At 52.5% G+C, this 25,972-nt stretch overlaps 1 protein-coding gene and 1 long non-coding RNA gene across 12 annotated transcripts in view; one reads left to right on the top strand and one right to left on the bottom strand.

Moving 5' to 3' along the window:
* EEFSEC (eukaryotic elongation factor, selenocysteine-tRNA specific) overlaps nucleotides 1–25,972 on the top strand; it is a 204,717-nt gene that overhangs the window by 30,243 nt on the left and 148,502 nt on the right. Inside the window, exon 1 of one of the 11 annotated variants that reach the window (XM_067755657.1) lies at nucleotides 24,714–25,494. The exons of the other annotated variants lie outside the window; for them this stretch is intronic. Coding sequence (XP_067611758.1) covers nucleotides 25,464–25,494 — 31 coding nt within the window. The 5' untranslated portion in view covers nucleotides 24,714–25,463. Of the gene's footprint in view, nucleotides 1–24,713; nucleotides 25,495–25,972 lie in introns of those variants that run through there. 11 annotated transcript variants of the gene reach the window in all.
* On the bottom strand, nucleotides 18,659–25,713 carry LOC137232834 (uncharacterized). Its single transcript, XR_010947206.1, has 2 exons — nucleotides 25,343–25,713; nucleotides 18,659–23,034 (listed from the first exon to the last, which is right to left on the bottom strand). It is a non-coding gene; the product is annotated as an uncharacterized lncRNA (long non-coding RNA).

Below are 25,972 nucleotides of genomic sequence, written 5' to 3'. Positions count from 1 at the left end.
TGTGTGGCCCGGTTCCCTGGCAAAGGGCCTCCAGGGTTTCCTATGGGGCCTTTTCCATCCAGTGCAGCCCCTTTTCTACTGCAGATGAAGGATAAAATGCTTGGGAGGATGACTGTCATTGTTCCCATTCCCAAGTCCTTTCTGTGTGTGGAGAGCATTCTGAGTTTGTCTGCTTGTTCGCTGTCCTCCATCAAGACTCATGGCCCAGCCGACATTCTTCCGAACAGATCACATGCGCTTGGCAAACGGGTGGGCTTTCTGAGCACTTTTTTTGTGTTTTCAGCCACAGTCCTTAGTTCTCAAGGGATCCTCCTGCCAGCCTCCATCCTAATTTCAGATTTAGGAAAAGAAAAAAAAACAAACACAAAACAAAACAAAAAAAGGAGGCTTGGTGTAAAATGGAAGTAGAACTTGGCAGTGGCCAGCGAGATTGTGATAACGGTTGGAAGCGTCTCTCCTCGGAAAGGTCTCCCTTGCTGGAGGAGTGGGCTCGTCGGGCGGCAGCTGGGGTGGGCGGGCTCCGCCTCACCCGCAGGCTGGGTTTCCTTACCTTTGGACTGAGATGTGGCCCCTTTGTGGGTTGTTGGCTTTCCTCAGTGGGAGAAAGCCCCCGGACTAAGTCTGTGGACGGCAACTGAGGGTCACAGACCTGCAGGCTTGGGTCCCTGTTACTCTGCGTTGTCTCCTCTAACCCTCCACAGTTTCTGGGAGGAAAGTTTGTTTTGTGTTTTCCTTTTTAATAAGTGAAGGAAAGGTAACGCAGAGGGTACCCCAAACTGTATAGCGGGAAAGTGACTGATACAGAGTTTTTATGAAAAGTATTCTGTATTCCTTTAGATGCCACATGCCCGTGGTGGGAAGCGCACCCGGGACTGGAAGACGCACGGTGGCAGTCTGCCGTCCTCCAGTCCCCCAGCCGGCGCCTCATTGCCGGTTGTGTCTGGGAGCTGCCCTGGGGACACCACTGCTGTTTCACACCGTACTGTGTGGACTTGGTGGTTTCCTCTGCTGCGTTGGTGCACGTAGGTTAAAGGGTGGATCCCGAGACAGCCCTGCCTGGTGACGTCCCTCCAGGCCTGTGCAGATGCCCCTGCCCACTCTCCTCTCCTGGGTTAGTGCTGTCCTTGCCCACAGAGGCCAGCAGAAGCCTGCTGCCGGCTTCTGCTCTGGCTCCTGGCCTGTCCCAGCCCGCCTCGCAGGGGTGGTGTCTCGGGTCGGTGGCCTTGCCCGAGAGAAGGAGGAGCAAGAGGCCTTTCTTTCCATCCACCCTGTGTGTGTGCTCTGTAATCTCGACCTTCTTTGCAATCCCACCGACCCAGGCTTGAATTCTGGTTCTGCTGTTGTACTACTAGCTGAGTGACCTTAGGCTACTACTTAACCTTTCTGAGCTTCAGATCTATCGTAGGGAAAAGTGGTGCTCCTAGTACCTGCCGGTGAGAGTTGCTGTGAGAAAATAGGGTAAATGATCCAGCTCGCACCTTCAGTAGCCGGTTAGCTTTACTGAGGTCGTGTCTGACACTGTCGTAAATCCTCTGACCACCCCCCGCCCGCCCCCCCCCCGTCCTATCCTGCTAAGTGACTTAAGTGAGGTCCCCTGTTGAGGGCCATCATATCATAGTGGTGGAGTAGACTTCTGATGCCACCTTGTCCCTCCAGAGCCCACAGTCTTGACCACTAGGCTGTGCTGGCCTCCTGTGGATGTGGCCAGAGTGGACTGTACACACTGAATGATGCGCCACTCAGTGAATTCTGCTTCTGGTGAAGCTGAAGCTCTTTTCTTGCACGTTCGTGCCAGAGAGGGTCATCTCTTCCTGAGGAAAGCTCTTGGAGTTCTGCTTCTAAGGAATGTGACCTGGAACGGGATGAGCCATCTGCCTGCACCTGTTTCCACGTCTGTAAAACGGCGTAGCAGCACTTCATCTTCTCGTGGTGCCTGGCAGGCAGGAGGTCCTGCGCTAATGTGTTGGCTCCTCTTTCTTCTTATTTGGCCAATTCATAAGACTACTGGAGAGAAATCTGGAGTTCTGCGGATGTCCACGGAGCGGCTCAACACGAAGTTGCTTTCGGTTCTTTGTTCCCCTGGCAGTGATGGGCCGGAGTGCTGGGGCACGGGGGCAGCCTTGCCGCTCCGCGGACACGCTCTCTGTGCTGCGTGTCTCTGTGGCTCTGACTCCTCTAGGGACCTCACATAGTAGAGCCCTACAGTGTTTGTCCTTTGTGACAGGCTCGTTTCACTGAGCACAGTGTCCTCAGGGTTCATCCAGGTTGCAGTGTGTATCAGAACTTCCTTCCTTTTTAAGGCTTGAATAATATTCCATTGTCTGTATATTCTTCCAGGTTTCTAAAGCATAGGTTAAGTACATAAACACACACCTGTACTTGCCAGTGTATTTATTTACAACCATCTTTGTAGTTTTGTATTTTGCTCTGACTTAAAATGTTATCTTTTCTGTATTATTACTTGATCTTTGTTAATATTATTGTTAGTGACGACATAGTGTTGGATTCTGTTTAGAATGAGCTATTTATTTTCCTTATCTCTTACAGAGTTAGTTGTACTGAACTCATTGCATATTTCTAAAGTTAGCAACATTTCTTGGGGACACTGGGAAGTTTGCGGTCTGCTCTGCCTCACTCTCTCTGTGAGATTCTTGGTTGCATTGTGAACTCTTTGGCGTGGGTGAGCAGCAATGGCTGTATTTTGTACCTTACCTGGACGCGGTAAGAAATACGGGTCTCCCATATCTGATCCAAAATTCCAAAGCCTCTAGAAATTGGAAGTGTTCTTTTGGGAGTTTGGATGTAAGCCTGATATGAGCTAACTGAGGCTGTTTATAACTTTTGATAAACTTTTATTTGTAAACTTTTCAGTTTTCCCATTTAGTGTGAATACTTACAGGGAATGCCCCATTCCTGCTAATGCATTACATAACATGTGGTATATTTTTATATGTATAGAATTCCCTTTTTAGGGGTAATATTTTAAAATTTATTCATAATTTCATAATTGAAGTACTTCACATGTAACTTCTTTTTGCTTAATGATACAATGTGGACATCTTTCTATGACGTTAATTTATAATAGAACATTCCTTTGTACAGTAAGTATATATTTTTGTAAAACTGTTTTTATGGACTTCCCTGGTGGCACGGTGGTTGGGAGTCCGCCTGCCAATGCAGGGGACGCGGCTTCGTGTCCCGGTCCGGGAGGATCCCACATGCCGCAGAGCCGCTGGGCCCACGGGCCATGGCCGCTGGGCCTGCGCATCCGGAGCCTGTGCTTCGCGGCGTGAGAGGCCACAACAGTGAGAGGCCTGCGTAACCGCAAAAAAAATAATAATAATAAAAAAAAAAAACCCAAACTGTTTTTATAACAGCGTTATTGAGATACAATTCATATACCATACAACTCAGCCATTTAAAGTATCCATTTAACGGCTTTTAGTATTCACAGAATTGTGTAACCATCAGCACAGTCAATTTTAGAGTATTTCATCACCCCAGAAAGAGACCCCGTCCCCAAGAGCAGTCACTCCGCCTCTCCCCCTTCCTTTCGCCCTAGGCAACCGCTAATATACCTTCTATGTCCATAGATGTGCCTATTCTGGACATTCTGTATAAGTGGAGTCATAGATAATATGTGGCCTCTTGTGTCTGACTTGTTTCACTGAGCATCATGTTTTTAAGGGTTGTCCACCTTCCACAGGAGTCTTACTTCATTCCTTTTTGTGGCCAAATAATATTCCGTAGTATGGATAGGTCACATTTTGTTTATTAATCAGTTGAAGGACATTTGGGTTGTTTTCACTTTTTGACTACTGTGAACAATCCTGCCGTGGACATTTGTGTTCAAGTCTCAGTGTGGACGGATGTTTTCTTTCTCTTAGGTTTATACCTAGGGTTGGAATTGGTGGGTCAGAGGGTAGCTCTGTGTCTGCTTTTTGAGGAACTGCCAGCCTGTTTTCCACAGCAGCTGCACTGCTTTGCTTCCCACCAGCGATGTCGGAGGGTCTGCTGTCTTCACTGCCCTGCCAGCACTTGTTGCTGTCTGTCTTTTTGATTGTATCTGTTCTGGTGTGTGTGATGTGATATCTCATTGCAGTTTTGATTTGTGTTTCCCTGATGGCTAGTGATGTGGGGCATCCTTTCACGTGGCCATTAATGTACCTTCTTTGGAGAAATGTCTGTTCAGCTCTTCGCTCATTTTAAAACTGGGTTATTTATCTTTTTATTGTTGAGTTATAAGAACTTTTACTGTATTCTAGATAATCCCTTATCACATATATGATTTGCAAATATTTTCTCCCATTATATTGTCTTTTCACTTTCTTGATGGTGTTCTTTGTTTTTGTTTTTTTTTTTGCGGTACGCGGACCCCTCACTGTTGTGGCCTCCTCCCGTTGCGGAGCACAGGCTCTGGACGCGCAGGCTCAGCGGCCATGGCTCACGGGCCCAGCCGCGCCGCAGCATGTGGGATCTTCCCGGACCGGGGCACGAACCCGTGTCCCCCGCATCAGCAGGTGGACTCTCAACCACTGTGCCACCAGGGAAGCCCTTGATGGTGTTCTTTGAAACACGAAAGTTTTCAATTTTTTAAAAAAATTTTTATTGGAGTATAGTTGATTTACAATGTTGTGTGAAAGTTTTTAATTTTGATGCAGTCCAACTTATTTTTCTTTTGTTGCTTATGCTAAGAAACCCTTGCCTAATCCCAGGTTATGAAGAAGTATGCCTGTTTTCATCTAAGAGTTTTACAGTTTTAGCTCTTATATTTAGGTCTTTCATCGATTGGAGTTAATTTTTGTGTATGGTATGAGGTAGGGGTCCAGATTCATCCTTTTGCATTGCGGATATCCAGTTGTTCCAGTAACATTTGTTGGAAAGACTGTTCTTTCCCCCAAAGAATTGTGTTGGCACTCTTGTCAAAAATCAATTGGGTGGGGCTTCCCTGGTGGCGCAGTGGTTGAGAGTCCTCCTGCCGATGCAGGGGACACGGGTTCGTGCCCCGGTCCGGGAAGACCCCACATGCCGCGGAGCAGCTGGGCCCGTGAGCCATGGCCGCTGAGCCTGCGCGTCCAGAGCCTGCGCTCCGCAACGGGAGAGGCCACAACAGTGAGGGGCCCGCGTACCGCAAAAAAGAAAAAACAACAAAAAAAACCAAAAAATCAATTGAGTGGAAATGTGAGAGTCTGTTCCTGCAGCTCAGTTCTATTCCATTGATCTATATGTCCTTATTCTAAATTACTTTTTTAAAAGTTCTGAATTCTGAAACACATTCACCCCCAGAGTTTTAGGGACTAGATAATAATATTAGCTTGCTGTTGACCCTTGGGGAGGGTACTGTTTTTTCAGCTCCGCAGACACCATTACACTTCCCTCTCTTGTCTGTCTCACTAGGTGATCTCCATGGCGCACTCTGCAACCTGTGAGCAGGGCGTCCACACTGCCGCTGGGTCAGTGTGATAATGCCGTTACTTTCAGAACGCAGGCTTCAACATAAATGGGAGTTGTTGTAGGCACCAGCTGGAAGGTTGACAGCCCACGAGTCCCCCATCTCCAAACACTCTGCTCTGCAGGTGTGGGCGCCCAGGGACCGTGTCTGAGCTTTGTGACCCTGGCCACCCCCAACCCCATCCATACTTAACTGGTCCAGGGGGAGATACCTAAACAGATGTTCTCCTCTAGGGACTTGAGTCTCAGGGAAAGAGGCAGAGACCCGTGAGTCCCGGAATCGGCATTGGATGCAAACAGTAGAGAGAGAAAGCTACCGAGGTCCCCAGAGCTGCTGTGAGGTACCTAGGATACTTCTTGTAAATCCTCCTTTTTGCTTAAAGTTAGTTTCTGTTGCTTGTGAGGAAAGATTCTTCGTCAGTACCTTAGTGAGTGGGCCTGCGTGGTGAAGGGTGGATGTCATTTTTTTTTTTTTTAACAAATATGCATTTCACACCTGCCGGGAGCAGGGCATTCTGAAGGCTGAGACCCTGAGAAGTGCCCTGGAAGATAAAGGGACCCGCTGTTCGTTGTGTTGGAGGATAGGGGGTGGGCGTGTAAGCAGATGTGGCGAATACGACATACATGTACTATAGTCAGGGACCAAGAGAAGCGCCATAGGGGTTGAGAGGCAGGAGAGTGAAGGAAGGCTCCCCAGAGGAGGTGACCTTATGTGGGGTCCTGACGGATGAGCTGGAGTCTGCCTGGTGGCAAATGAGAGATTGGGAGTTCCAGGAGAAGGGCACTGTCTGTGCAGGGGCTCAGGAGCGTGAAGGGTTGGGTGGGTTTGGGCCCCTCAGCGACTGTGTGATCAGGTCACAGGTGTGAGCAGCAGCTAAAGCAGGTGGGAAGCAGGTCACGGAGGGCTTTGCGTCTTGGGCCAAGACATGTAGACTTCGTTCTGGGGGCTGCAGGCCCCTTGTGGGGTTGTGAGCCGGGACGTGAAGATCAGTGGGTTACAGAGCTCACCGCGACCGCGGGGTGGAGGGAGAGGCCGGCATGCAGGGCCCTGGGTCAGGGAGGTGGCAGGGGTGCGAAGGAGGGAGAACGGAACCCAGGTTGGGGGGCGGGCGCTGGGCGCTGGCCGCACTGGGCGACCGGCTCCCGCTTAGCCAGGGGGAGGGGAGGAGCGAGGGTGCTCGGAGCAGAGTGGTGTGAGGTGTGGGCGTGGGGGGGTGAGGCCTGCAGGCAGCCTCAGGGCCCCTCTCTTGTGGGCTAGATGAAAGGGGCTCCATTTGACTTTGCCTTATGCCAATCAGGTGCAGCTCTTGGGTTCCTGGCGAGCTGCCACGTGGCCCCCAGGCAAGAGTTTGGCAGCCTTGCTGTTGTTGACCCTTTGTACTGGATGGGGAAAGTATCTGCCTTGCAGACCAGGCCCTGGGATCAGGTATTTGGAATGCATAGCTAATGCGTTCCACCCCGACCTTTGGTATTACTATTCCACAGAATCACATCTAATTGACTGTTTCCAAACATCCTTGTACGTTTTGACTGTAGAGCAGGGTAGGTTGCCAGCAGCCCCTCTCTGCTCCGGCTGCCTTCCTGGCAGAGGTTGTTGGTACCGCCCCCTTCCCCGGGCTCCCAGCTCCTCCGTGCCCAGGCACCTTGCCCCTCTCTAGCCTCGCCCACCTGTGTCCTGGGCCCTCCTCAGCTGGGGTTGGAGGAGGGGCTGTCGTGGGGGGAGGAAGGCTTCAGCCCCCAGGATGGCCTCCCGTGCCCATGGGTCTGTGGGGAGCCGGACGGCAGTGGAGGGGAGCAGTGCCCCCCGAGGTGGGTCACCCACGCCAGTGCACGGGAATGGTGTCAGGTGACCTGCAATGCCTGCTGGCCCAGCCCTTCCCTTCTCAGTGCTCGCGCACCCTGACCACCCAAGGGCGAGGGGCCGAGGTGCTGGCTCTGGACACTGCCCACCGCGCCGTGTGCCCAGGGCAGGCAGCTCGCAGAAGGCCCAGGCGGAGCAGCAGCGTTTCATTTGTCTTTAATGGTCGCCGTCCCCTTGTGGCTTGTCACTGTTTTACATTTATGGCAGCCATACAGACTTTCCTATTGTTTTTTTTATTGGGGTAAAATATACATAACATACATACGTGACATAAAATTTACCATTATGACCATTTTCAGTGTGTGATTAAATAACATTAAATATAGCCACCATGTTGTGCCGCCATCACCTCTATTTCCAAAACTTTCCGTCACCTCAAACTGAGACTCTGTCCCCATGAAGCACTAGCTCCCTAGCCCTGTCGCCAGCCCTGGCAGCCACCGTCCTACCTCTGTCTCCATGGTACTTCCAGGTACTTCCTGCGAGTGGAATCGTACAATACTTGTCCTTTTGTGTCTGGCTTACTTCACTGGGCATAAGGTTTTCAAGGCTTCTCCATGTTGTAGCAGTCGTGAGCGTTTCCACCCCTTTTAAGGCTGAACAGCCTTCCCTGTACGTGTACACCGTGTTTTGTTGCTCCATCTCCCGTTGAGGGACACTTGGGGTGGTCCCACCTTTGCCTGTTGTGAATGGTGCCGCTGTGACCATGGCGCACAAGTCTCTGTTTGACTCTCTGCATTCAGTTACTCTGGGGATCTAGCTAAGCGTAGAATTGTTGGGTAGAATGAGATGAATTTTCCTTTAAGGAGCGTCTGGGGTGGGCTTCTGGCTGCTCCAGCATCATCTGTTGGCCTTGGGCTGTTACCCCACCTCTGAGCCTCAGCCCGACAACCTGTAGAATGGGGAGGACCCTTCATTTCCCTGCAGGTCGTGATGATTCCATCGTCGGGGGCGCCCGGCTGCTGGCGCCCCACCCTGTTGCTCTCTCCCTGCTCGGGCCCCACGGCGCTGGGCAGGCTCACTGGCGAGTGTGCGAGCAGGGTTCCGAGCCTGAGTCCTGCTGTCCGGGACCACGTTCCCCCCTGGCCGCCTCCTGTTCTGACACCTAGACTGGAACCCGAGACACTTGGGGATTTCCCCAGCTTCACACATGTAAACAGTGCTCCACCGTGGGCCGATTTTCTCTCTGGCTTGGTTTTTTCTTCTCCCTCCTATTGAATCTGTCTTTTGACTCCTTTTGTCATTTAACTGATAACCCTTTCCCCGATATTATTGAGCACCTGTTCTGCTGGGGGGGCACCAAGGTGGAGACGCCTTTCCTGCTCCCAGTACCCCCAGTCTCCGTAGATAGAAAAGAGAGGGATGGTCGCCATCGTCAGGGGGCAGTAATCACGTGTCGCAGCCATTTTCCTTCCTTCTGGAGGCTGCCCCCCGCCAAGGCACAGGGCGCCTGCTTGTCTTAAGTGAGGGGCTCCGTGGCGTTACAGGAAACAAGATGGGTCTCAGAGTCTGGGTTTGAGTTTGAGCTGAGTCCAGGTGTGTGCAAGGAGCCCGCAGGGTGGTTAGTTGCTATGCCCCCCAGGCCGCTCGCTCCGTCCTCCCGAGTCACTGAACAGTGCTGCGGTTCGGGTCCCCCACCAGGTGCTGTGCCGTGGCCACGGAACCCCCTCCAGAGAGAGCAGCCCCCGAAAGGAAGCAGAGGAGGCCAGCCTCCAGTCATCCGTGCTGGCGGGCCGTGACAGCTGCTGGTGCTGCAGGAGGGGACCCCTCTCCCCGCCCCCAGCCTGGGTCTTTTAGTGCTTGACTTAGAGGATGACCCACCTGGTCGTCTGGGTGGTAATAATGACTTTAAAAGGCTTTAACTTCCTCGACTGGTCCCGGCCACCAGTCTTTGCACGGTTACCTTGTACAACCCCACGACAGCTCTCCCTGGTGGGCTGGGATGTGAATGGAGCTTGCCCAACTCCAGAGCAGTTTCTCTGAAGGAGGAAGGTTTCTCCTCTGGACGAGCGGAGTGGTGGTGGGGCAGGCACTGTCCACCGGGCGGGAGGGCAGCCGCTGCCCCCGGGGTGGACGGCTGCTCCGAGCCCCGCAGGGCCGCCCTGCGTGCCTCCCCGGCCCCTCCCACCCACGCAGCACCTGTCCTGGTTGGTGGCCTTTGCTCTCTTCAGGATGGAAACAGCATCTCGGGGGTGCCTGCGCTTCAGACACCTTTGGGGCAGCAGGGACCGTGGGCTGGCGGGAGCGCAATGGCCAGTTCAGCGGCAGTTACTGGAAAGTTTTGGCTTCGTCTGGCCTTTCTGGGGACTAATTGTGGGACGTGTCTCTAGAGCCTTAAATAAATTCTATTTGTGATTCCATAATCCATCTTCTAGGAAATTATCAAGATGAGCCAGAGCTTTCTGCTCAGAGATGTTCTCAGCATCCATCACTTACAGCAGCAGGTGAACAAATTAAGGCGCTTTGTGCCACCCTTCTTGAAGATGATTCTTATGGAGAAATTTAAAAACATGAAAAATCATGTTAAATATAATGTTAAGTGAAAAAGCAGGGAAAGGAATTCCATTTCAGCCTAGTTCAGTAACGCACGAAATCTGCAGGCACAGGAGAAACACTAGAAAGAAAGACATCACGTGTCAATTTAGGGACTTCCCTGGCGCAGTGGTTAAGAATCTGCCTGCCAGTGCAGGGGACACGGGTTCGATCCCTGGTCCGGGAAGATCCCTGGTCCACATGCTGCGCAGCAACGGAGCCCGTGCGCTACAACTACTGAGCCTGAGCTCTAGAGCCTGCAAGCCACAACTACTGAAGCTCGCGTGCCGCAATTACTGAAGCCCGCACACCTAGAGCCCGTGCTCCGCAACAAGAGACGCCACTCCAATGAGAAGCCCGTGCCCCCGCTTGACACAACTAGAGAAAGCCCACGTGCAGCAACGAAGACCCAACACAGCGAAGAATAAATTAATTAATTAATTAATTTTAAAAAATGTCAGTTTAACAGCCGACTTTAGGGGATGGGAATATAAGGTCACTTTTTTTTTTTAATTTATTTATTTTTGGCTGTGTTGGGTCTTCGTTTCTGTGCGAGGGCTTTCTCCAGTTGCGGCGAACGGGGGCCACTCTTCATCGTGGTGCGTGGGCCTCTTACTATCGCGGCCTCTCCCGTTCGGGAGCACAGGCTCCAGACGTGCAGGCTCAGTAGTTGTGGCTCACGGGCTTGGTTGCTCTGCGGCATATGGGATCTTCCCAGACCAGGGCTCGAGCCCATGTTCCCTGCATTGGCAGGCAGATTCTCAACCACTGCGCCACCAGGGAAGCCCTAAGGTCACTCTTAGTTTTCATTTATAAAGGAGGTATTTTTTTCCAAGGTTTTTTCTTTCCCCATGTGATTTCCCACAATGTCTGCAACGAGCATTATTAGTTTAATAGTCCTCGCTTCCCCCCAATTACATAAAAATCAAACCAGAGCTCTGGCCTCAGAGCTCGTTCCTGTCCAGGGAGGTGGCCAGGCGTCCGCTGTTGCCGCCCCTCTGCTCCTTCTGAGGAGCCGCCCTGTAACGCGTACTTCCCACAGTCTTTGCGTGAAGTCTGTTGGCAGTTTGGGGTTCTTCCTTTAACCTAAACTAATTTTAAAGTTGAGGGGCCGGGCTGTTCTGTGGCTTTTGTTGAGGAAACATGAAGAAAATCTGCCTTCCTTGTATTGGTTTAACTATTAAAGCATTTCAGATACCCAGAACACAGCTGACTGTCCACTGCCATGCAGTGCTGGAAGCTAGCCCCCAGTGGTTAACTCCATGGCAGTGGAGAGGGCAAATTTTAAAGAAATAATTTAAAAGCTCTTGGGAACTTGTTATTCTTTTGTCTCATGATAGAAAACCAGGCCTGTGTCTTGTTGAGCACAGTGTTTGGTGACCGGCAGGAAAAGAACATCCCAAAGTCCACCTTGGAGCTGTTGTCATGGGCCAGACCTGTCCTGTCTAGTGGGGTGTGGGCGGGTTCTGGCTGTGAGACCCTCTCTGAGCCTCGGTCGGTCTCACCTCCACGATGGGCAGAAAAGCGCCTCTCAGGCTCAAGTGGAGGTGCTGGAGGCGTCTCATTTTTTGAAGACGGCTAAGCCTTCCCTGTGTCCCCAGAAGGTAGCTTGGGGTTTGGGCAGAGGGCAAAGCCAAGGGGTTTGCTGTGAGGACTTGCTCTGAGGTCTGGGACGGCACGTCTAGACAGTGACCGGAGAGCCCTTTGAGCAGCTGGGTGAGTGGGGGTGACTCTGGCCCATGTCCCAAGGAAAAGGTACAAAACTGTTGCAGGAGGTGTCCGATGCCAGGCCTTCAGGAGGCAGCTCTGGCCTGGCTGGACTCGGGCAACAGGCCGCCCTGGGTGAGAGTTGTCCTTGCTGCCTTTCTGGGAGGGCCTGGAGTGTGGGCAGCCCTCCCCGCTGTAGTTAGGAGGGAGGCCTCAGAATGTACGTCTGTGCCTCTCTGCTGCCTTGTGTGAGAGTCTCCGCCTGAGGAGAAAAAGAAAAAGGAAACAACTCATTTATAGTAATTGTCTTCTGACATGCATAACCCCAAATGGTTTGTAAAGACAAAGTTCTGAGCAAAATGAAATTGTTCCTTTATGATTAACAGAACGATGGACACAAACACAAGATGTTCCTTCGCTGATGTGGACTTTCTGATTCTACTGCATATGTAGAATTTTTATGGAAAGCAGAAGTGGGTTGGTGTGCGCATGGGTGGGATGTGTGCTGTGATACAAGAACACAGAGGCCCTTTATATAGTTTTTAAATACAAAGTCATTTTTTTCTGATTATAAAACTAATACAGACCTATTTTAGAAAATATGGATAATAGGCAAAGTTATAAGGAAGAAAATAATCATCTAGTTTACATGGTTGAAATTATGAATTTTCTGTACGTTTTTCTGCAGCTTTAAAAAATATAACATTATATCCTAGGCAGTTTTCTCCACACCATTAGTCCCTTTCTCTAAACGTCGGGTTTTCATGCCTGCAGGCGCTCCATTGTATGAATACACAGCTTCTTTAAGCGCGTGGTGTTGGGGAAAGCAGACACGCTCGGCCTAGAGAAAACCTGTGTTCAGAACCTTGCCGTGACTTCCTCGCCCTGGTGACCTCTGGAGCCTGGGCTCCTTATCTGTGAACTAGGGACAGAATCGGTCCCTGGTGGGCTTGCTGAGAGGGCTCTGTGAAAGTGGACGTGGGCTGCTGGGTGCTCAGCAGGTCCACGCAGGTGGCCGCTGCTGTCACGGAGGATGGCGGCGGTGTGAACGTGGGCCTCCGCAGCGCATTAAGAAAAAGCAGCCCAGCTCTGGCCTCATTTTTTTTTTTTTTTTTGCAGTACTTGGGCCTCTCACTGTCGTGGCCTCTTCCGTTGCGGAGCACAGGCTCCGGACGCGCAGCCTCAGCAGCCATGGCTCACGGGCGCAGCCACTCCGCGGCATGTGGGATCCTCCCGGACCAGGGCCCGAACCCGTGTCCCCTGCATTGGCAGGCAGACTCCCAACCACTGTGCCACAAGGAAAGCCCTGGCCTCATTTTTTAAACACATTCTTTTTTCTCTCGCTGTGATTCCTTCTCTTGCACTTGCCCCTTTGTCCTGTGTATTTATGTAACCTGCCTTCCATCCTCTTTGCAGTAAGGCAGGTAGAAACGCACACTTAACCATTTCCTCCAGCGCTGGACGTTTTGTTGTTTCTGATTTCTTGCTCTTGTAAGTGATGCTGCGCAGAGTATCTTTGTGTACCAAGTCCTCCTGGGTGGGATCATTTCCCGGGGCTTGAACACCAGGAGTGGAATTACCAAGCCCAAGGGCACGTGCGTTTTCACGCCTCTGATCCACACTGGCCAGTTCCTCTTAGGAGGCTGTACCAGTCTGTGCTCCTGAGCGTGGTGTGAGGGACGCCCTGTGTCGCCGGCTCCCCGAGTTCACGTGACCGTGTCCTTCTCCAGCCCTTCCTCCCCGTGGCCCACTGGCTGCTGTGCCCCACGCCACCCTCACTAACTGGAGCCCGGGCCTCCTCCCCCTTGGTGACTCTGACTCGTGATGGGAAGGCCGTGCTGTCGCCAGCCAGTCCTGCCTGTGTAGACGCCCCTCTACTGAACAATGAGCACATTCAGGCCCAACTCGTGTTTTCAGTTATTAACAAACGGAGCCGGCTGTCTCTGCCTGTGACTTTAATCTTTAAGCCTTTATTCCCTCTCCCCCACCCCCTTCCCCTAACCTTTTGTTTGTGCAGTTCCGAGCTCGGGATGCGTGGGTCCAGGAGCTTCTGAATGTGCGACGCCTCTCCCGGCAGCCGCAGATGGTGGTGGCCCTGAGCGGTGCTTTTTCAGGCTGGGGGGCTGCACACGGGAGGGGAGGCTGGTGCTCTCGCCCCCAGTGGCCCCTGGGACTTTGCACAAGCTGTTTCGGTTTTATGTAGCTCTGGAGCCAGTGCCCAGTCCCATCCTCTCCCCAGATTCAAATTCGGTAGAGACCCCTCCTGACTCGGAGTCGCTTAGTCTTCATAAAGTTTACATCTTCCTGCGGCCTCTTCGCATTTCCTCCTGGGGAATAGTTCTTGTGGTTGAATTACATTTGTGATATTTAAATAAAAGCAAGAGTCCCAAGAAAGGATCTTCAGTAGTAACCCTAGGCCTCCCAAAACAGCCAGAAGCACACAGCCGGACAGATGTGTCTTCAGGGTCAGGAAGGCGCTGTCCTGGCAGCAGCGTGGACCGGGTGTTGATGTGGAAATGGGGGCAGGGCTGAGCCCTGGCCGCAGACACGGGCACACATGGGAGGCGGGGCTGCGCGGTTCTGGCCCAAGAAGGCCCCCCTCCTGCGGCTGCGGCGCCGTGTCCTCCGAGCTGCCTGTCCTCCCAGGGCCCGGCCAAAGGCGCCGCACGTGGAGGGGCCTGTCTGAGTGAGGCCGAGGGGAAGGAGATGGTCTTTCCAAGTCTTCCTAACAAGTGTATGCGTTCTTACCTGCAAACACGCCTTGTTTGACTGCAGACTTTTCGTAGCATCCCAGCATATCATAAATGCTTTCGAGAGAGTCTCCCCACCCGTCAGAGGTTAACAGATGGGCTGGTGCATAGTCATGTGGCTTTTTCCACGTGGATTTATATTAACACCCATATTAATTAATGTATTCATATTGTCGTTTTTAAATTTCAAAGTAGGGCTGTGCCACACCTGCTCTTCTGCACTTTGTTTTCTCCACTTAACAGTGCCTTGGTTTTTCCACGTACATTCAGACCATTCAGATCCAGCGTGTTAGTGGCTGCAGGAGTCCCCTGTGTGCAGGACACGCCCCTGTGTGCGGGGTTCCCCCGTGTGGGGCACAGCGTACCTAGTCTTTGACTGCTGGCTGTCCAGGGTGTCTCCTGACTCTGCTCGAGCATACCTTTTTGCACCTCGTGCAAGTGTTTCTATGAGTTTCTGTCTTAGAAGTAGCGATTGTTGGGGCAATTACATTTTAATAGATATGCCACACGCACCCCATGTACTCTTTATCTTAGTTTTATAAAAATAATATTTTAAGTGAGTTACCATCAGGACATCAAGAAAATGTAGGCTGTGTCTAAACTCTCAGGACTATATTTATTTCACGACTTTCTGTGCACACCGTCACACGCCTGGGTTTGCAAACTTGAATTTGAAAAGCCAGGCTCCAAGCTTAGTCGCCTTCCTCTCTTCATCCTGTTTTTACTGCGTGCCTACTATGAGCCAACTTCTGACCCCGCATCGAGAAACACGGAAGACGTTCCCTCTCTGAGCGCTAACGGGAACCTTTCTTGGCGGCCACGTTTTTACAGCTCTCTTGCCACACCTTGGGGCAGGAGGGAAAGAGTATGGGTTGAAACCATGGCAGCACATAATTGTGCAAAAATAAATGGGACGCAGGTTTCATACAAAACGACCACCACAAAGCTGTTGTGGAATACACCTTCGTTCTGCGTGGTCAGGGTTTTGGTCTTTATACCACCCCGACTGGGTGAACGTGGCACCTTAGGGTGGAGTGGAGGGGCTCAGGGACGAGAGAAGCTAGAGTTTCTCCTGGGACAGGACAGTTTGCTGTTGATTATTTTGTCAGCTGCTGGTGACCCATGGTACTGGTGATCCCAGACTTGAGTTGTTCACTATTCACCCTTGCAGTTTTTCATCTTGTCCACATACTGCTACTAGCACTGCTATTGTTATTATTTTCCTTTAAATTGACTCATTTCTTTTATTTAACCTTCTCCTAAGTAACATTATCCTTGAGATATGGGTTTAAAGTGCTAGTTACCTTTTCCTGCAATGCATATGAAAATAAATACGTAACTATTACAGTAAAAATCTGATGGGGTATGTCATCTACTTCAGGAAGCACCGTGTCCTGGCATAGTTGCTCTGCACCCTCTTCCCTGCCTGGGACGTGGGATCTGTACTGGTAGGTGTGGCGGCAGGGGCGGGACGTGAGACGTCTCCGAACCCAAGCTGTGGGTGTGCTCAAGAGGGAAAAAGAAGATTCTGGAGAGCAGAGATGCTGTGAGGAGCTGGGGTCTGTGAGCAGGGAGAGGCCTGCAGGGTCCAGGTCCCTGGGACTTGGAGGGGCAGGGTGATGGGCCAGAGACTGGAGCACCCGCAGGGCCTGAGCAGACACCGGACGGGCCCTGGGGCCGAGGATGACTTCTCTGTTCCTGGACTTGCCCGGCTCCTGTGCGGATGGCCACCCGGCCTGACTCAGGGTGGACGCTGACCCAGGCTGGGGAAGCGCCTCGGGGTGGGGGGAGGCCCAGGGAAGGAGTGTCAAGTTACTTCAGAGAGAGTGAAGCGCTGCAGGCTCTGGGTGTTTCTGTTTGTTGTTTTGTGATGTTTCCTTTTGTACGTTTGTTTTCTGAGAATTCATTATATGTAAAATGTAACACAAATCTTACTTGTATGATTCTTGGAGTTTTGACAAACTCATACCCGTGTACCCCAAATGCCGACCAGGATGGAGAACATTGCGGTCAACGCAGAGCGGCTGTGTTGCTGGTTGGAATCCCCGGGGAAGGCTGCCTGGGATGCTGATCTGCTTGTGGGGTCACCCGGCTGTGGGCTTGTGCTGGGAGCTTTTCTAGGGGATTCTCATGGGTAGACGAGTTTGGGAATTACTGCTCTAAAAAGTTTCCGTTTCCCCTCCTCTCTCCCTGGAGATAATCACGGGTGTGATTTTTTTCCCACATAGATTAGCCTCCCTGTGCTAGGACTTGATGTAAGTGGAATTGTCCCTCTTCCCCGGGGCAGAACAATATTGAAATTGGGCCAGTTACTCACCCTACAGTGGCCTCTAAACGTTCAAGTGAAAGGAAGACTTGCACATCTCTCACTTTAAATCAAAAGCTAGACACGATGAAGCTTAGCGAGGAAGGCCTGTCGAAAGCCCAGCTGGGCCGAAAGCTGGGCTTCTTGTGTGAGCAGTCAGCCACGCCGTGAAGGCAAAGGACAAGTTCTGGAGGAAATTACCGGTGCTCCTCCAGTGAACACACGAATGGTAAGAAAGCAAAACAGGCTTATTGCTGATGTGCAGAAAGTTTCAGTGGTCTGGATAGAAGATCAAACCAGCCACAACATTCCCTTCAGCCAGAGCCTCATCCAAAGCAAGGCCCCAGCTCTCTGCAATTCTGTAAAGGCTGAGAGAGGGGCGGAGGCTGCAGAGGAAACGTGTGAAGGTAGCAGACTTGGCTCGTGAGGATTAGGGAGGGAAGCCGTCTCCATAGCATCAAAGTGGAAGGGGAAGCAGCCAGTGCTGATGTAGAAGCTGCAGCAAGTTACCCAGAAGGTCTAGCTGAGATAATTGGTGATATTCAATGTGGATGAAACAGCCTTCATGGGAAGAAGAGGCCACCTAGGACTCTCATAGCGAGAGAGGAGAAGTCAGTGCCCGGCTTCAGCGCCTCAGAGGACAGGCTGACTCTCTTGTTAGGGGCTAATGCAGCTGGTGACTTCAAGTTGACCCTAGTACTGAGTTATCATTCCAAAAATCCTAGGACCCCTAAGAATTACGCTAGATCGACTCTGCTTATGCTCTGTTAACGGAACAACAGAGCTTGGGTGACAGCACGTCTGTTTACATGGTTTACTGAATATTTTAAGCCCACTGTTGAGACCTACCGTTCTGAAAAAAAGATCCCTTTCAAAATGTTACTGCTCACTGACAACGCACTTGGTCACCCAAGAGCTCTGATGGAGATGGACAATGGGATTAATGTTGTTTTCATGCCTGACAACACAACATCCTTTCTGCAGCCCATAGATCAAGAAGTAATTTGGATTTTCAAGTCTTATTATTTAAGAAATACACTTTGTTAGGTTGTAGCTGCCATAGACAGTGCTTCCTCTGATGGATTTGGGCAAAGTAAATTGAAAACCTTCTGGAAAGGATTCACCATTCTAGATGCTATTAAGAACATTTGCGGGACTTCCCTGGCGGTCCGGTGGTTAGGACTGCGTGCTTCCAGTGCAGGGGGCGCGGTTCCATCCCTGGTCGGGGAACTAAGATCCCACATGCCTCACGCGCATGGCGTGGCCAATAAAAATTAAGAGAAAAAAAAAAAGAGAACACTTGTGATTCATGGGAAGAGGTCAGAATATCCAAATGAAGAGGAGTTTGGAAGAAGCTGATTCCAGCCCTCCTGGATGACTTTGAGGGGTTCGAGACTTCATGGAGGAAGGACTGCAGACGTGGTGGGAACGGCAGGGGAACCAGAACTAGAAGTGGAGCCTGAAGGTGGGACTGAATTGCTGCCATCTTGCGATGAAACTTGGGAACGGATGAGGGGCCGCTTCTTATGGATGAGCAAAGAGAGTGGTTTCTTAACACGGAATCTACTCCTGGTGAAGAGGCTGTGAAGATAGTTGAAACGACAGCAAAGGCCTTAGGATGTGACACAAACTTCGTTGATAAAGGAGCTGCGGGCTTGAGAGGATTGACTCCAGTTTTGAAGGAAGTTCTGTGGGTAAAATACTGCCAAGCAGCACTGCTGCTCCAGGGAAATCATTCATGAAGGAAGAGGCCATCAGTGCAGCGAACTTCATGCTGGCTTTGTTCTCAGAAATGGCCGCAGCCATCCCAGCCTCAGCAGCCTCCATCCTGATCAGTCAGCGGCCGGCAGCACCGGAGGCGAGACCCTGCGCCAGCAGAAGGGCTACAACTGGCTGACGCGCAGGTGACGGTCAGGGTTTTTTAGCATATTTTTAAATTAAGGTCGTACATTGTCTTTTTAGACATAACGCGACTGCACACATAATAGACTACCGTATAGTGTAAACATAACCTTTTACACACTGGGAAACCAAAGAATTCATGTGATTCACTTTATTGTGATATTTGCTTTATTGAAGTGTTCTGGAACCAAACCTGCAATATCTCTGAGGTATGCCTGTAATAACGTTGACTACTCTTTAATACGTTTATTGCTCTCTGTATATCTTTTTCTATGTAGCATCTTTCAAATCTTTTGCCCATTTAAAAATACATATATGTTTATTTGGCCACACCGGGTCTTAGCTGCGGCACGCGGGATCTTCGTTGCCGCATGCAGGATCTTTAGTTGCGGCGTGTGGGACTAGTTCCCCGACCAGGGATTGAACCCAGGGCCCCTGCCTTGGGAACATGGAGTCTTAGCCACGGGGCCACCAGGGAAGTCCCTCTTTTGCCCATTTTTAATTGGGTTTAGAGTTTTTAAAAAATTATAGAAGTTCTCTATGAATCTGTTTACCAGTTCTTTGTCACATATATGTTTTGTAAATATTCTGTCCCAATCTGTGGCTTTGCCTGTTTGTTTTCTTGATGTCTTTTGATAAGCAGACGTTTTAGCTTTTTGTTTTGTTTTGTTTTGTTTTGTATTTTGGCTGTGCTGTGCAGCAAGCAGGATCTTAGTTCCCCGCCCAGGGATCAAACCTGTGCCCCGCCACCGCCCCCCCCCCCCACAGTGGAAGCTCAGAGTGTTAACCACTGGAGTGCCAGGGAAGTCCAGCAGACGTTTTAAATTTTGATGAAGCCTCATTGTTCATTTTTTTCTCTAATGGTTTTCACTTTCTGTGCCCTGCTTAAGAGATCTTTGCCTGTTCCAAGTCATGAAGGCATCCTGCTCTGTTTCCTTCTAAAAGCTTTATGGCTTTAGCTCTTATATTGAGGCCTTCGATCCACCTAAGTTAGTAGTATTTGTATCTACCATGAGCTGGCGTCCACCTGACCTTTGTTGACCTTGTTCACAGGACTCTTTAGCGGTTCCAGTTCAGCGTTTGTCCCTGTCTGTTCATTTGCTGACCTGGTCACTGGTCCGTGCACTTGTCTGCACCCAGCATGTGGGCCCTCCCTCCTATGGGCCAGGAGAGACCCCTGCCCCGTGGGAGCTCCCGGCCGCGGGGACAGACGCAAAGCCCCCTCCTCAGGGCTGCGGGCCCAGAGAGGGGAGAGCAGAGGCGGGACCCCTGCCGACGGGTTGCGGGTGGGGTGCGTTCCTGCCATTGCAGTGAAATCTCCCTGACGAAAGGGTCGCCAGACCCCAGCACAGGGCGTGCTGGTCTCAGGCAGTCTTTGTCTGTAAGAACCTTCGCCTGTAAACATTTTATTAGACCATTAAGTGGCCTTCAGCCTCTCCCACGTTCACTAATGCCAGAGAAGGCGGAGCATATGTTGCCATTTTTATGAAACTCTTGCTTTTCCAGAGGCTTATTCTGGGACCTAATTTACTCTGAGTCTCATCCCACAGACCTGGTTTAATTTGTGCAACTGGGATGACCGTCTGTAGGCAGGGCCTTCCTGGAGTTGGGAGATGAGCTGCATGACAGTCACACGCCTCTTAAAAACCGTTCTGCTTGTGAATGTACCGACCTTGGGACACTCTGGGTGCGGGGTGCCAAGGGCACCCACCCACTTGGACCATACCTTTGTCCTCGTTTTCAAGTTAACATAGTGATTCCACGTGTCTTACGGTGCCAAGCATGTTGGTGTTCAGAACCCTGCTGGAGACGTAGGGGCACATGCAGAGCACAGGGCACTCTGGTGCTTGGTGTCATGTCCTGTGTTCCTCTCAGGATGTGCAGCTGGGTCGTGGGATGCGTTCTGGAGCAGCTCTCTGGAAGGTGCTGCCTGGAGAGCCGAGGCAGAGTCTTCTTTTCCGTCTGGTCCCCAGGTGGTATCTGTAAACCTGTGTCAGCGGTCCCCTCGGGCTCCAGGGAGGCGGACGTTCCCCATGCAGTCGGCTTGCTTAGACTCATTTGACCAGCCACCAACCTTGAAAAATTATCCTTGCCTTTGTCAGGCATCAGAGGAAGGGGTGATCTCTGGGTGACAGGCCAGGAGCCGAGGCACCAGGAGCAGAGCGGGGACTGGGCGCGCAGCATTGCCTGCCACACCCCGGTGCCTGTTCAGCGGACAGAGGGGAGTCAGCTCTAGAGAAGGCTTTTCCTGCCTCCCCGGAAGCCCACCCACAGGAGGCAGCTGGGGTTGGAGGGAGGGTGGAGGGCGGGCAGCCAGGAGCCTGCACCAGCAGCCTGGGCTCTTCCCACATCGCAGAGGGCCCTCCTCTGCGAAAGAAAATGTTCAGAGAAAATGGCATCTTTGAACATAGCATGAGAGTAGAGTACATTTATTTCTATAATTCAGAGTTTCTTGCTTCGTTTTAAAACCTCCAACTTGTTCAACCTGAGTAAGAGCCTTAGAAAACAGTACCTACAGGAGGGTGGCCCCTCCTCCCATCCCTCCCCCCACCTCCTCCCTCCATTTTCCTTCCTCCAGCTCCCTCCCGCCTTCTTGCAATGTAGGACTCAACTGTCATTTCACCTCAATTTCCCTGGAAAGTGGGTGGCAGCTTGGGGAAAGTTCTGTGGAAGCACGTCTCTGGGGTGTGTTGCCTTTGTCCTCTCGCTAGAAATGAGCTCCTTGGGCAGAGGCCTCAAGAGATGACAGTGCGGCCAGGACGTGTGGTGGGTGCAGCAGCCTTTGTGACGGCGGCACGGGAGTGAGCAACATTGGAGGAGCCGCTGTGTGGCGGGACTTGCCTTCAGGTCCTTTTGGAGTCCTTGCTGACTTTTCTTTTCTGGAGCGTCTTTAATATTATATTATGATTTCAAAAGAAAAAGTGTTGAACTAAGGAAAATCATTCAGTGACACGTCACTAATACAATGCAAGTCGGTTCGAAATATGATATGAGACTTTTAAAGTTTCACTTTCCTCAGTTACATAAAATAAGACTAAAATTGAACTGAACTAAAGCTGAACTAAAAATTTTGCCTCAGTCAGCGAGGCACAGTTCCTTCAGTGACTATTTGCAGAAGATAGTTACTCAATGGAAAGTGACCTAGTACAGACCCAGAGGCCATCAGTTGACACCAGAGTATTAACTAAGTGATGCAGGATTGTAGAATTCCTGAGGTCTCTTTGTTTCCAGGAGGGAAACTGGAAATTGCCGTGCTCTGTGTCACCTGAGAGCTGTAATTAAGGTGCTTTTGAAGAAGGAGTGTGGGTAAGAGGGAGCACTTCCACAGTCTTGGGGGTGGGCTGCGACAGCACAGTCACACAGCTGAGGAAACCTTGGTTGAAGGGGGAGTGGGGGAGTCCCGGCGGCTGGTGGAGGACTGAATCTGAAGGTGCAGCCCTGGGTCGCTGAGGTCACGGTGATGGGGAGACTCTGCACCAGCCTGCAACTCTGACGTGTGGCCTCTGCGCCATCTCAGCTCCCTGCCCTGTGGATGGTGCCTGGACCTCACGCTTGGACTCTTAGCTGTGTTCTGGCGTTCTGCATCCTTAGTGGGCTCGTGGTCTTATGTCCAGTTTCCAGGTGACTGCAAGCCCTTGATGAGAGGGGTGAGGCCCACGGCCTTCGTGTCTCTGCCTGCATTTAGGACAGGACTGTGCACACCGAGGCAGCGGGGCCTTCCTAGGGGGGAGGAGTGTAGGTTTTGGATTCAGAGGATGTGAATCTGGATCCCGGCTGCACAGCCTAATATCTGTGTGACTTTGGGTGAAGCGATGATGATTGCGACAGCGACGGCGGAAGTGAATAATTCCTCGGCCTTGTCTGTGAAGTAAGGGTAGCCATGATGCGCACTGCACAGCGTCGGTGGTTCAAGTGAGATCATGTGTGTAAGCAGTCAGTTTAGTTGCTTGGAAAATGCCATGAAGGCACTAAAATCAGGACACTTGAGAAGAATTGTTAAAGCACGTTAGTACGTAATCTTCATTAGTAAAGGACAGAAATTCATCCCAAACTGCTTCTTACAACCAGCATGGTTTGTGGGCTGCGTTTAGGCACCCCTGGATCCAGGGCCCCCCATCTCTCGGGCCAGGTCCCTCGTGCCCGCTTGTTTCTCAGGCCGGCTGCCTCCTGCAAGGCTGCGGACCTGCCTGTGGCTCTGGGCTCAGCTTTCTGCTGCCGAGTCAGTGCCCCCGGCAGAAGACGCAGCAGAGACTGAGCGGCTGGATCTGGGCCCAGCCTGTGCCTGGCGCTTGGCCTGGGGTTCCTGCCAAGTAAACAGAGAGACGGAGCCGGGGGACGAGGACCTCGGAGGAGAGCGGCTCTGTGAGCAGTTGGTGGACGGGGCACAGGGTCCCCGTATCGGCAGTAGGTGCAGTTCCCTCGTGGGTTCCGAATCCCTCAAAGTGGGAGCTGTTCTCGTGTGTCCCCCAGCCCAGCACAGCTGCCAGCTTCCGTTACAAACCAAGCATTCGGCTATTTTTCTTGCTCTGGGAATGGTTGATAAAAAGTTTCTGTTTAGTTGAAGCATTGCAAAAGTTATGCAGGAAAAATAAACCAATCTGAGGACCTGGCCAGTTGTGGCCTGGAGGGACATCAAAGGTTGGCCAGTCACCAGGCCCCACTTGCACTGGGGCGCGTTGTGTCCACCCTCAGGTCTGCAGACCTGGGGCTGGAAACCAGCTCCACACGGCTGTGCTCGGGCTGGACGTGCTGAGCCCACGCTGGAGCAGCTGGTGGTCTGTACCTGCCTTCTTCCTGCCCCAGCCCGGGGCCCTGCCTGCCCGCCCCCGCTTCCACCCCTCGACCAGCCCCCTCAGGCCTGCACCGGCCTCTGGCAGCTGCCTCTACACGGGCTGTATCTCATACCCTCTCACTCCTCAGCACTCAACTCACTCGCCCCGTCTCCCAGTGAATCACTCACAAGACCCCCAGGAGCCCTATTAGCCCAGCTGGCAGAAGCCACAGGTCACTGGCCGGTTTCTCGCCGGGCCACTCTCAGAACGGGGCCCCGTGTGGTCCTGGTTTAGGGCAATGGGGACCATAGGAATGGGGACTGAGGTTGGAATCCTTTGACAGGAGAGGCGGGTGGGGGCAGCCTTTGTCCGGCTGGCTTTGGCAGTGGTCCTGAAAACTGTTTTCAGATCCCTGACGTAGCAGAGGGAGACCTCTGGTCCTGGGATGGACTCTTATCATATAAGAATAGCCCAAGCATTTTCCCCCTAACATTTTAGTAGGTAATGATTTTTGTTATAAAGTATTTATAGTTATTGCGAAGTGAATTTTCTTGTCCCGATTTTGGAAAACAGCACGGGAAGAAGAAAACAAAAATCACCCATGACCCCACATCCATGGGTATTGATGATGTTAGGGCAAGGGTGGTGTGAGCCAGGAGAACCAGTCAGATCTTAATCATGTCCCGTTTGTTGGGCACCTTCTACGTGCCGGGCTCTGTGCTCGACGCTTGGAAAGCTCCACAGCCCCTCGGGTGTCACAGGTGAGGAACTGGGGCTCGAGATGGGCTGAAGAGCTTGGCCGCAGCCACGCGGCAGGCCGGTGAGGAGAGAGCTGGTGTGGGAACCCAGATCCCAGTAAGGGGCAGCGACCGTGAGTCAAGACCACAGCGCACGCACGTTTCTTGTAACCCAAGTCCCTATGTAAGGGGCTCTTTGCAAATAGCATCTAAAGCAGCGAAAGATGCTGTGCGAGGGGTTTTACTATGCGTGACTCAAGGCAGCGAAACGCAAGCGGGGAATGAGAACAGGACCAACCGCAGCCGGCCTCCCGAGTGGACCTCTCTGCCGTCTCTGGCCCCAACCCAGACGTGACTGTAAGAACCGCTCCGGAAACAGCTGGTGACAGACTCTGTGCTTTCAGCCTTTCTGTTTTCGCTGTTGCCAGAAAAATAATCAGCTCTGTGTCTCAAGTGCTTGATAAAGTGGCCCAGACACCAGCTGTAGCTTAAAACAGTTTCTGGTTTAGTTGCTTTTAGCCAACAGATGGGTGGCCTCCTGGGCTGAGTGTGGCGCCCCTGTCCTCACCGCACCTCGTTCTGTATCTTCGGTCCTCCTTTGCCTGTGCTTCCGGAGGCTTGGGCTTGGGTTGAGAAGGGCGGTTCTGGGCTGGGCGTTGGCTGCCCGGGGGCTGTGCGGGGCCCGGCCTGCGGGAGGTGGGGAGCAGAGGCGGGTGCAAGGGCAGAGCCTGCCTCTCTCCAGCCACAGCCGTCCTGGCTCTCTAGCTGATGATTTCTTCTGTAACTTCGTTACGTACTTTTAGTTTTTCTTGGTTTTGGACCTTCTCTGCGGCCTTCCTCCTAAGGAGGACGGGACTCCCTCCCCTTCCTGTCGCCGGCCTCAGCTGCAGTCACGGGGTTCCGGGAGCCTCCGCAGCCAGGGGGGCCCCGGGCCTCTGCCGAGAAGCTCACAGACGGTGGGAGCAGGCAGCGGGAGGAGGGAGGCTGCTGACAGGGTGGAGGGTCTGTATTCGCACGCCCTTCCCCGGCCCGGCCTCCCGCAGCCGGCCTCCCTGGCCACTGCCTTGAGTAATCACCATCCCCGGGCACCGCCGTGGACTCCCCACCTAACACTCGGCCGCTGGCCCTCAGTTACCAGTGCGAGGAAGTCCAGGCCCTGCCTTGGCGGGTGGGGTCCGCGGCACAGACGCACCCTCACCAGGGCCTCTGCCCACTGCTCCCGCTGCAGGAAACCCATCCCCCTCTGTCTCCCAGGGAGTCTCCCACCTCCCCTCTCAGAGTGTTGCCTGCTGCACCCTCCACCCCGGGCCCCAGTCCCGTCGTACTTCCCGACTGTCGTCTCTGCGTGAGCATGTCAGTGGCTGGTGCTGGAACGTTCACTCTGTGAGGGCAGGGCCTTGCTTGCCTTGTGGAACTGCGGTGTCCCCTCAGACTAGTGCTGGGCCCATGGTGGAGCTGGAGCCAAGTGCACTGCCCGGTGAGTCCTGAGCGGGTGCTCGTCCGGTACATCCCTGCTGGCTGAGCCTTCGGCCGCAGCTGCCGCCATTACCTGGCGCGTGTCCCGGGAACGCAGCTTTGCTGCCCGTAGCACTCGGGAGCACAGAGACAACCCCTGGCACGGACAGCAGCCGCGCCTTCCACGGCACCTACTGTGTGCCAGGCGCGGTGTTGTAGTAACTTGTTTCCCTCCACCCACCCCGTGTTGTGGATGAGGAAGCCGAGGACAAAGGGTGACGTCACTGCGGCAGTGGGCCTGGAAGCGGCAGGGCTGACTCTGGCTCCGTGGCCTGGGCTGTCATCCGAAGGTGCCCGAGCTCCTTTCAGGGAGCAGCCTCGGAGGTGAATGATCAGACACGTCCCCTCTCTAGAGGTGGTCCAGGCGCCGTGGTCATAGCTCCCACTCGTGGAGCTCTCTGTGTGGTTCCTGGAGCTGTTGCAGGGGGCTGGGGCCGTTT

Source organism: Pseudorca crassidens, chromosome 10 (genome assembly GCF_039906515.1).
Source record: "Pseudorca crassidens isolate mPseCra1 chromosome 10, mPseCra1.hap1, whole genome shotgun sequence".
Taxonomy (NCBI): domain Eukaryota; kingdom Metazoa; phylum Chordata; class Mammalia; order Artiodactyla; family Delphinidae; genus Pseudorca; species Pseudorca crassidens.
The sequence above is the reverse complement of the archived record's forward strand: the minus strand, read 5'-3'. Positions and strand labels throughout refer to the sequence as shown.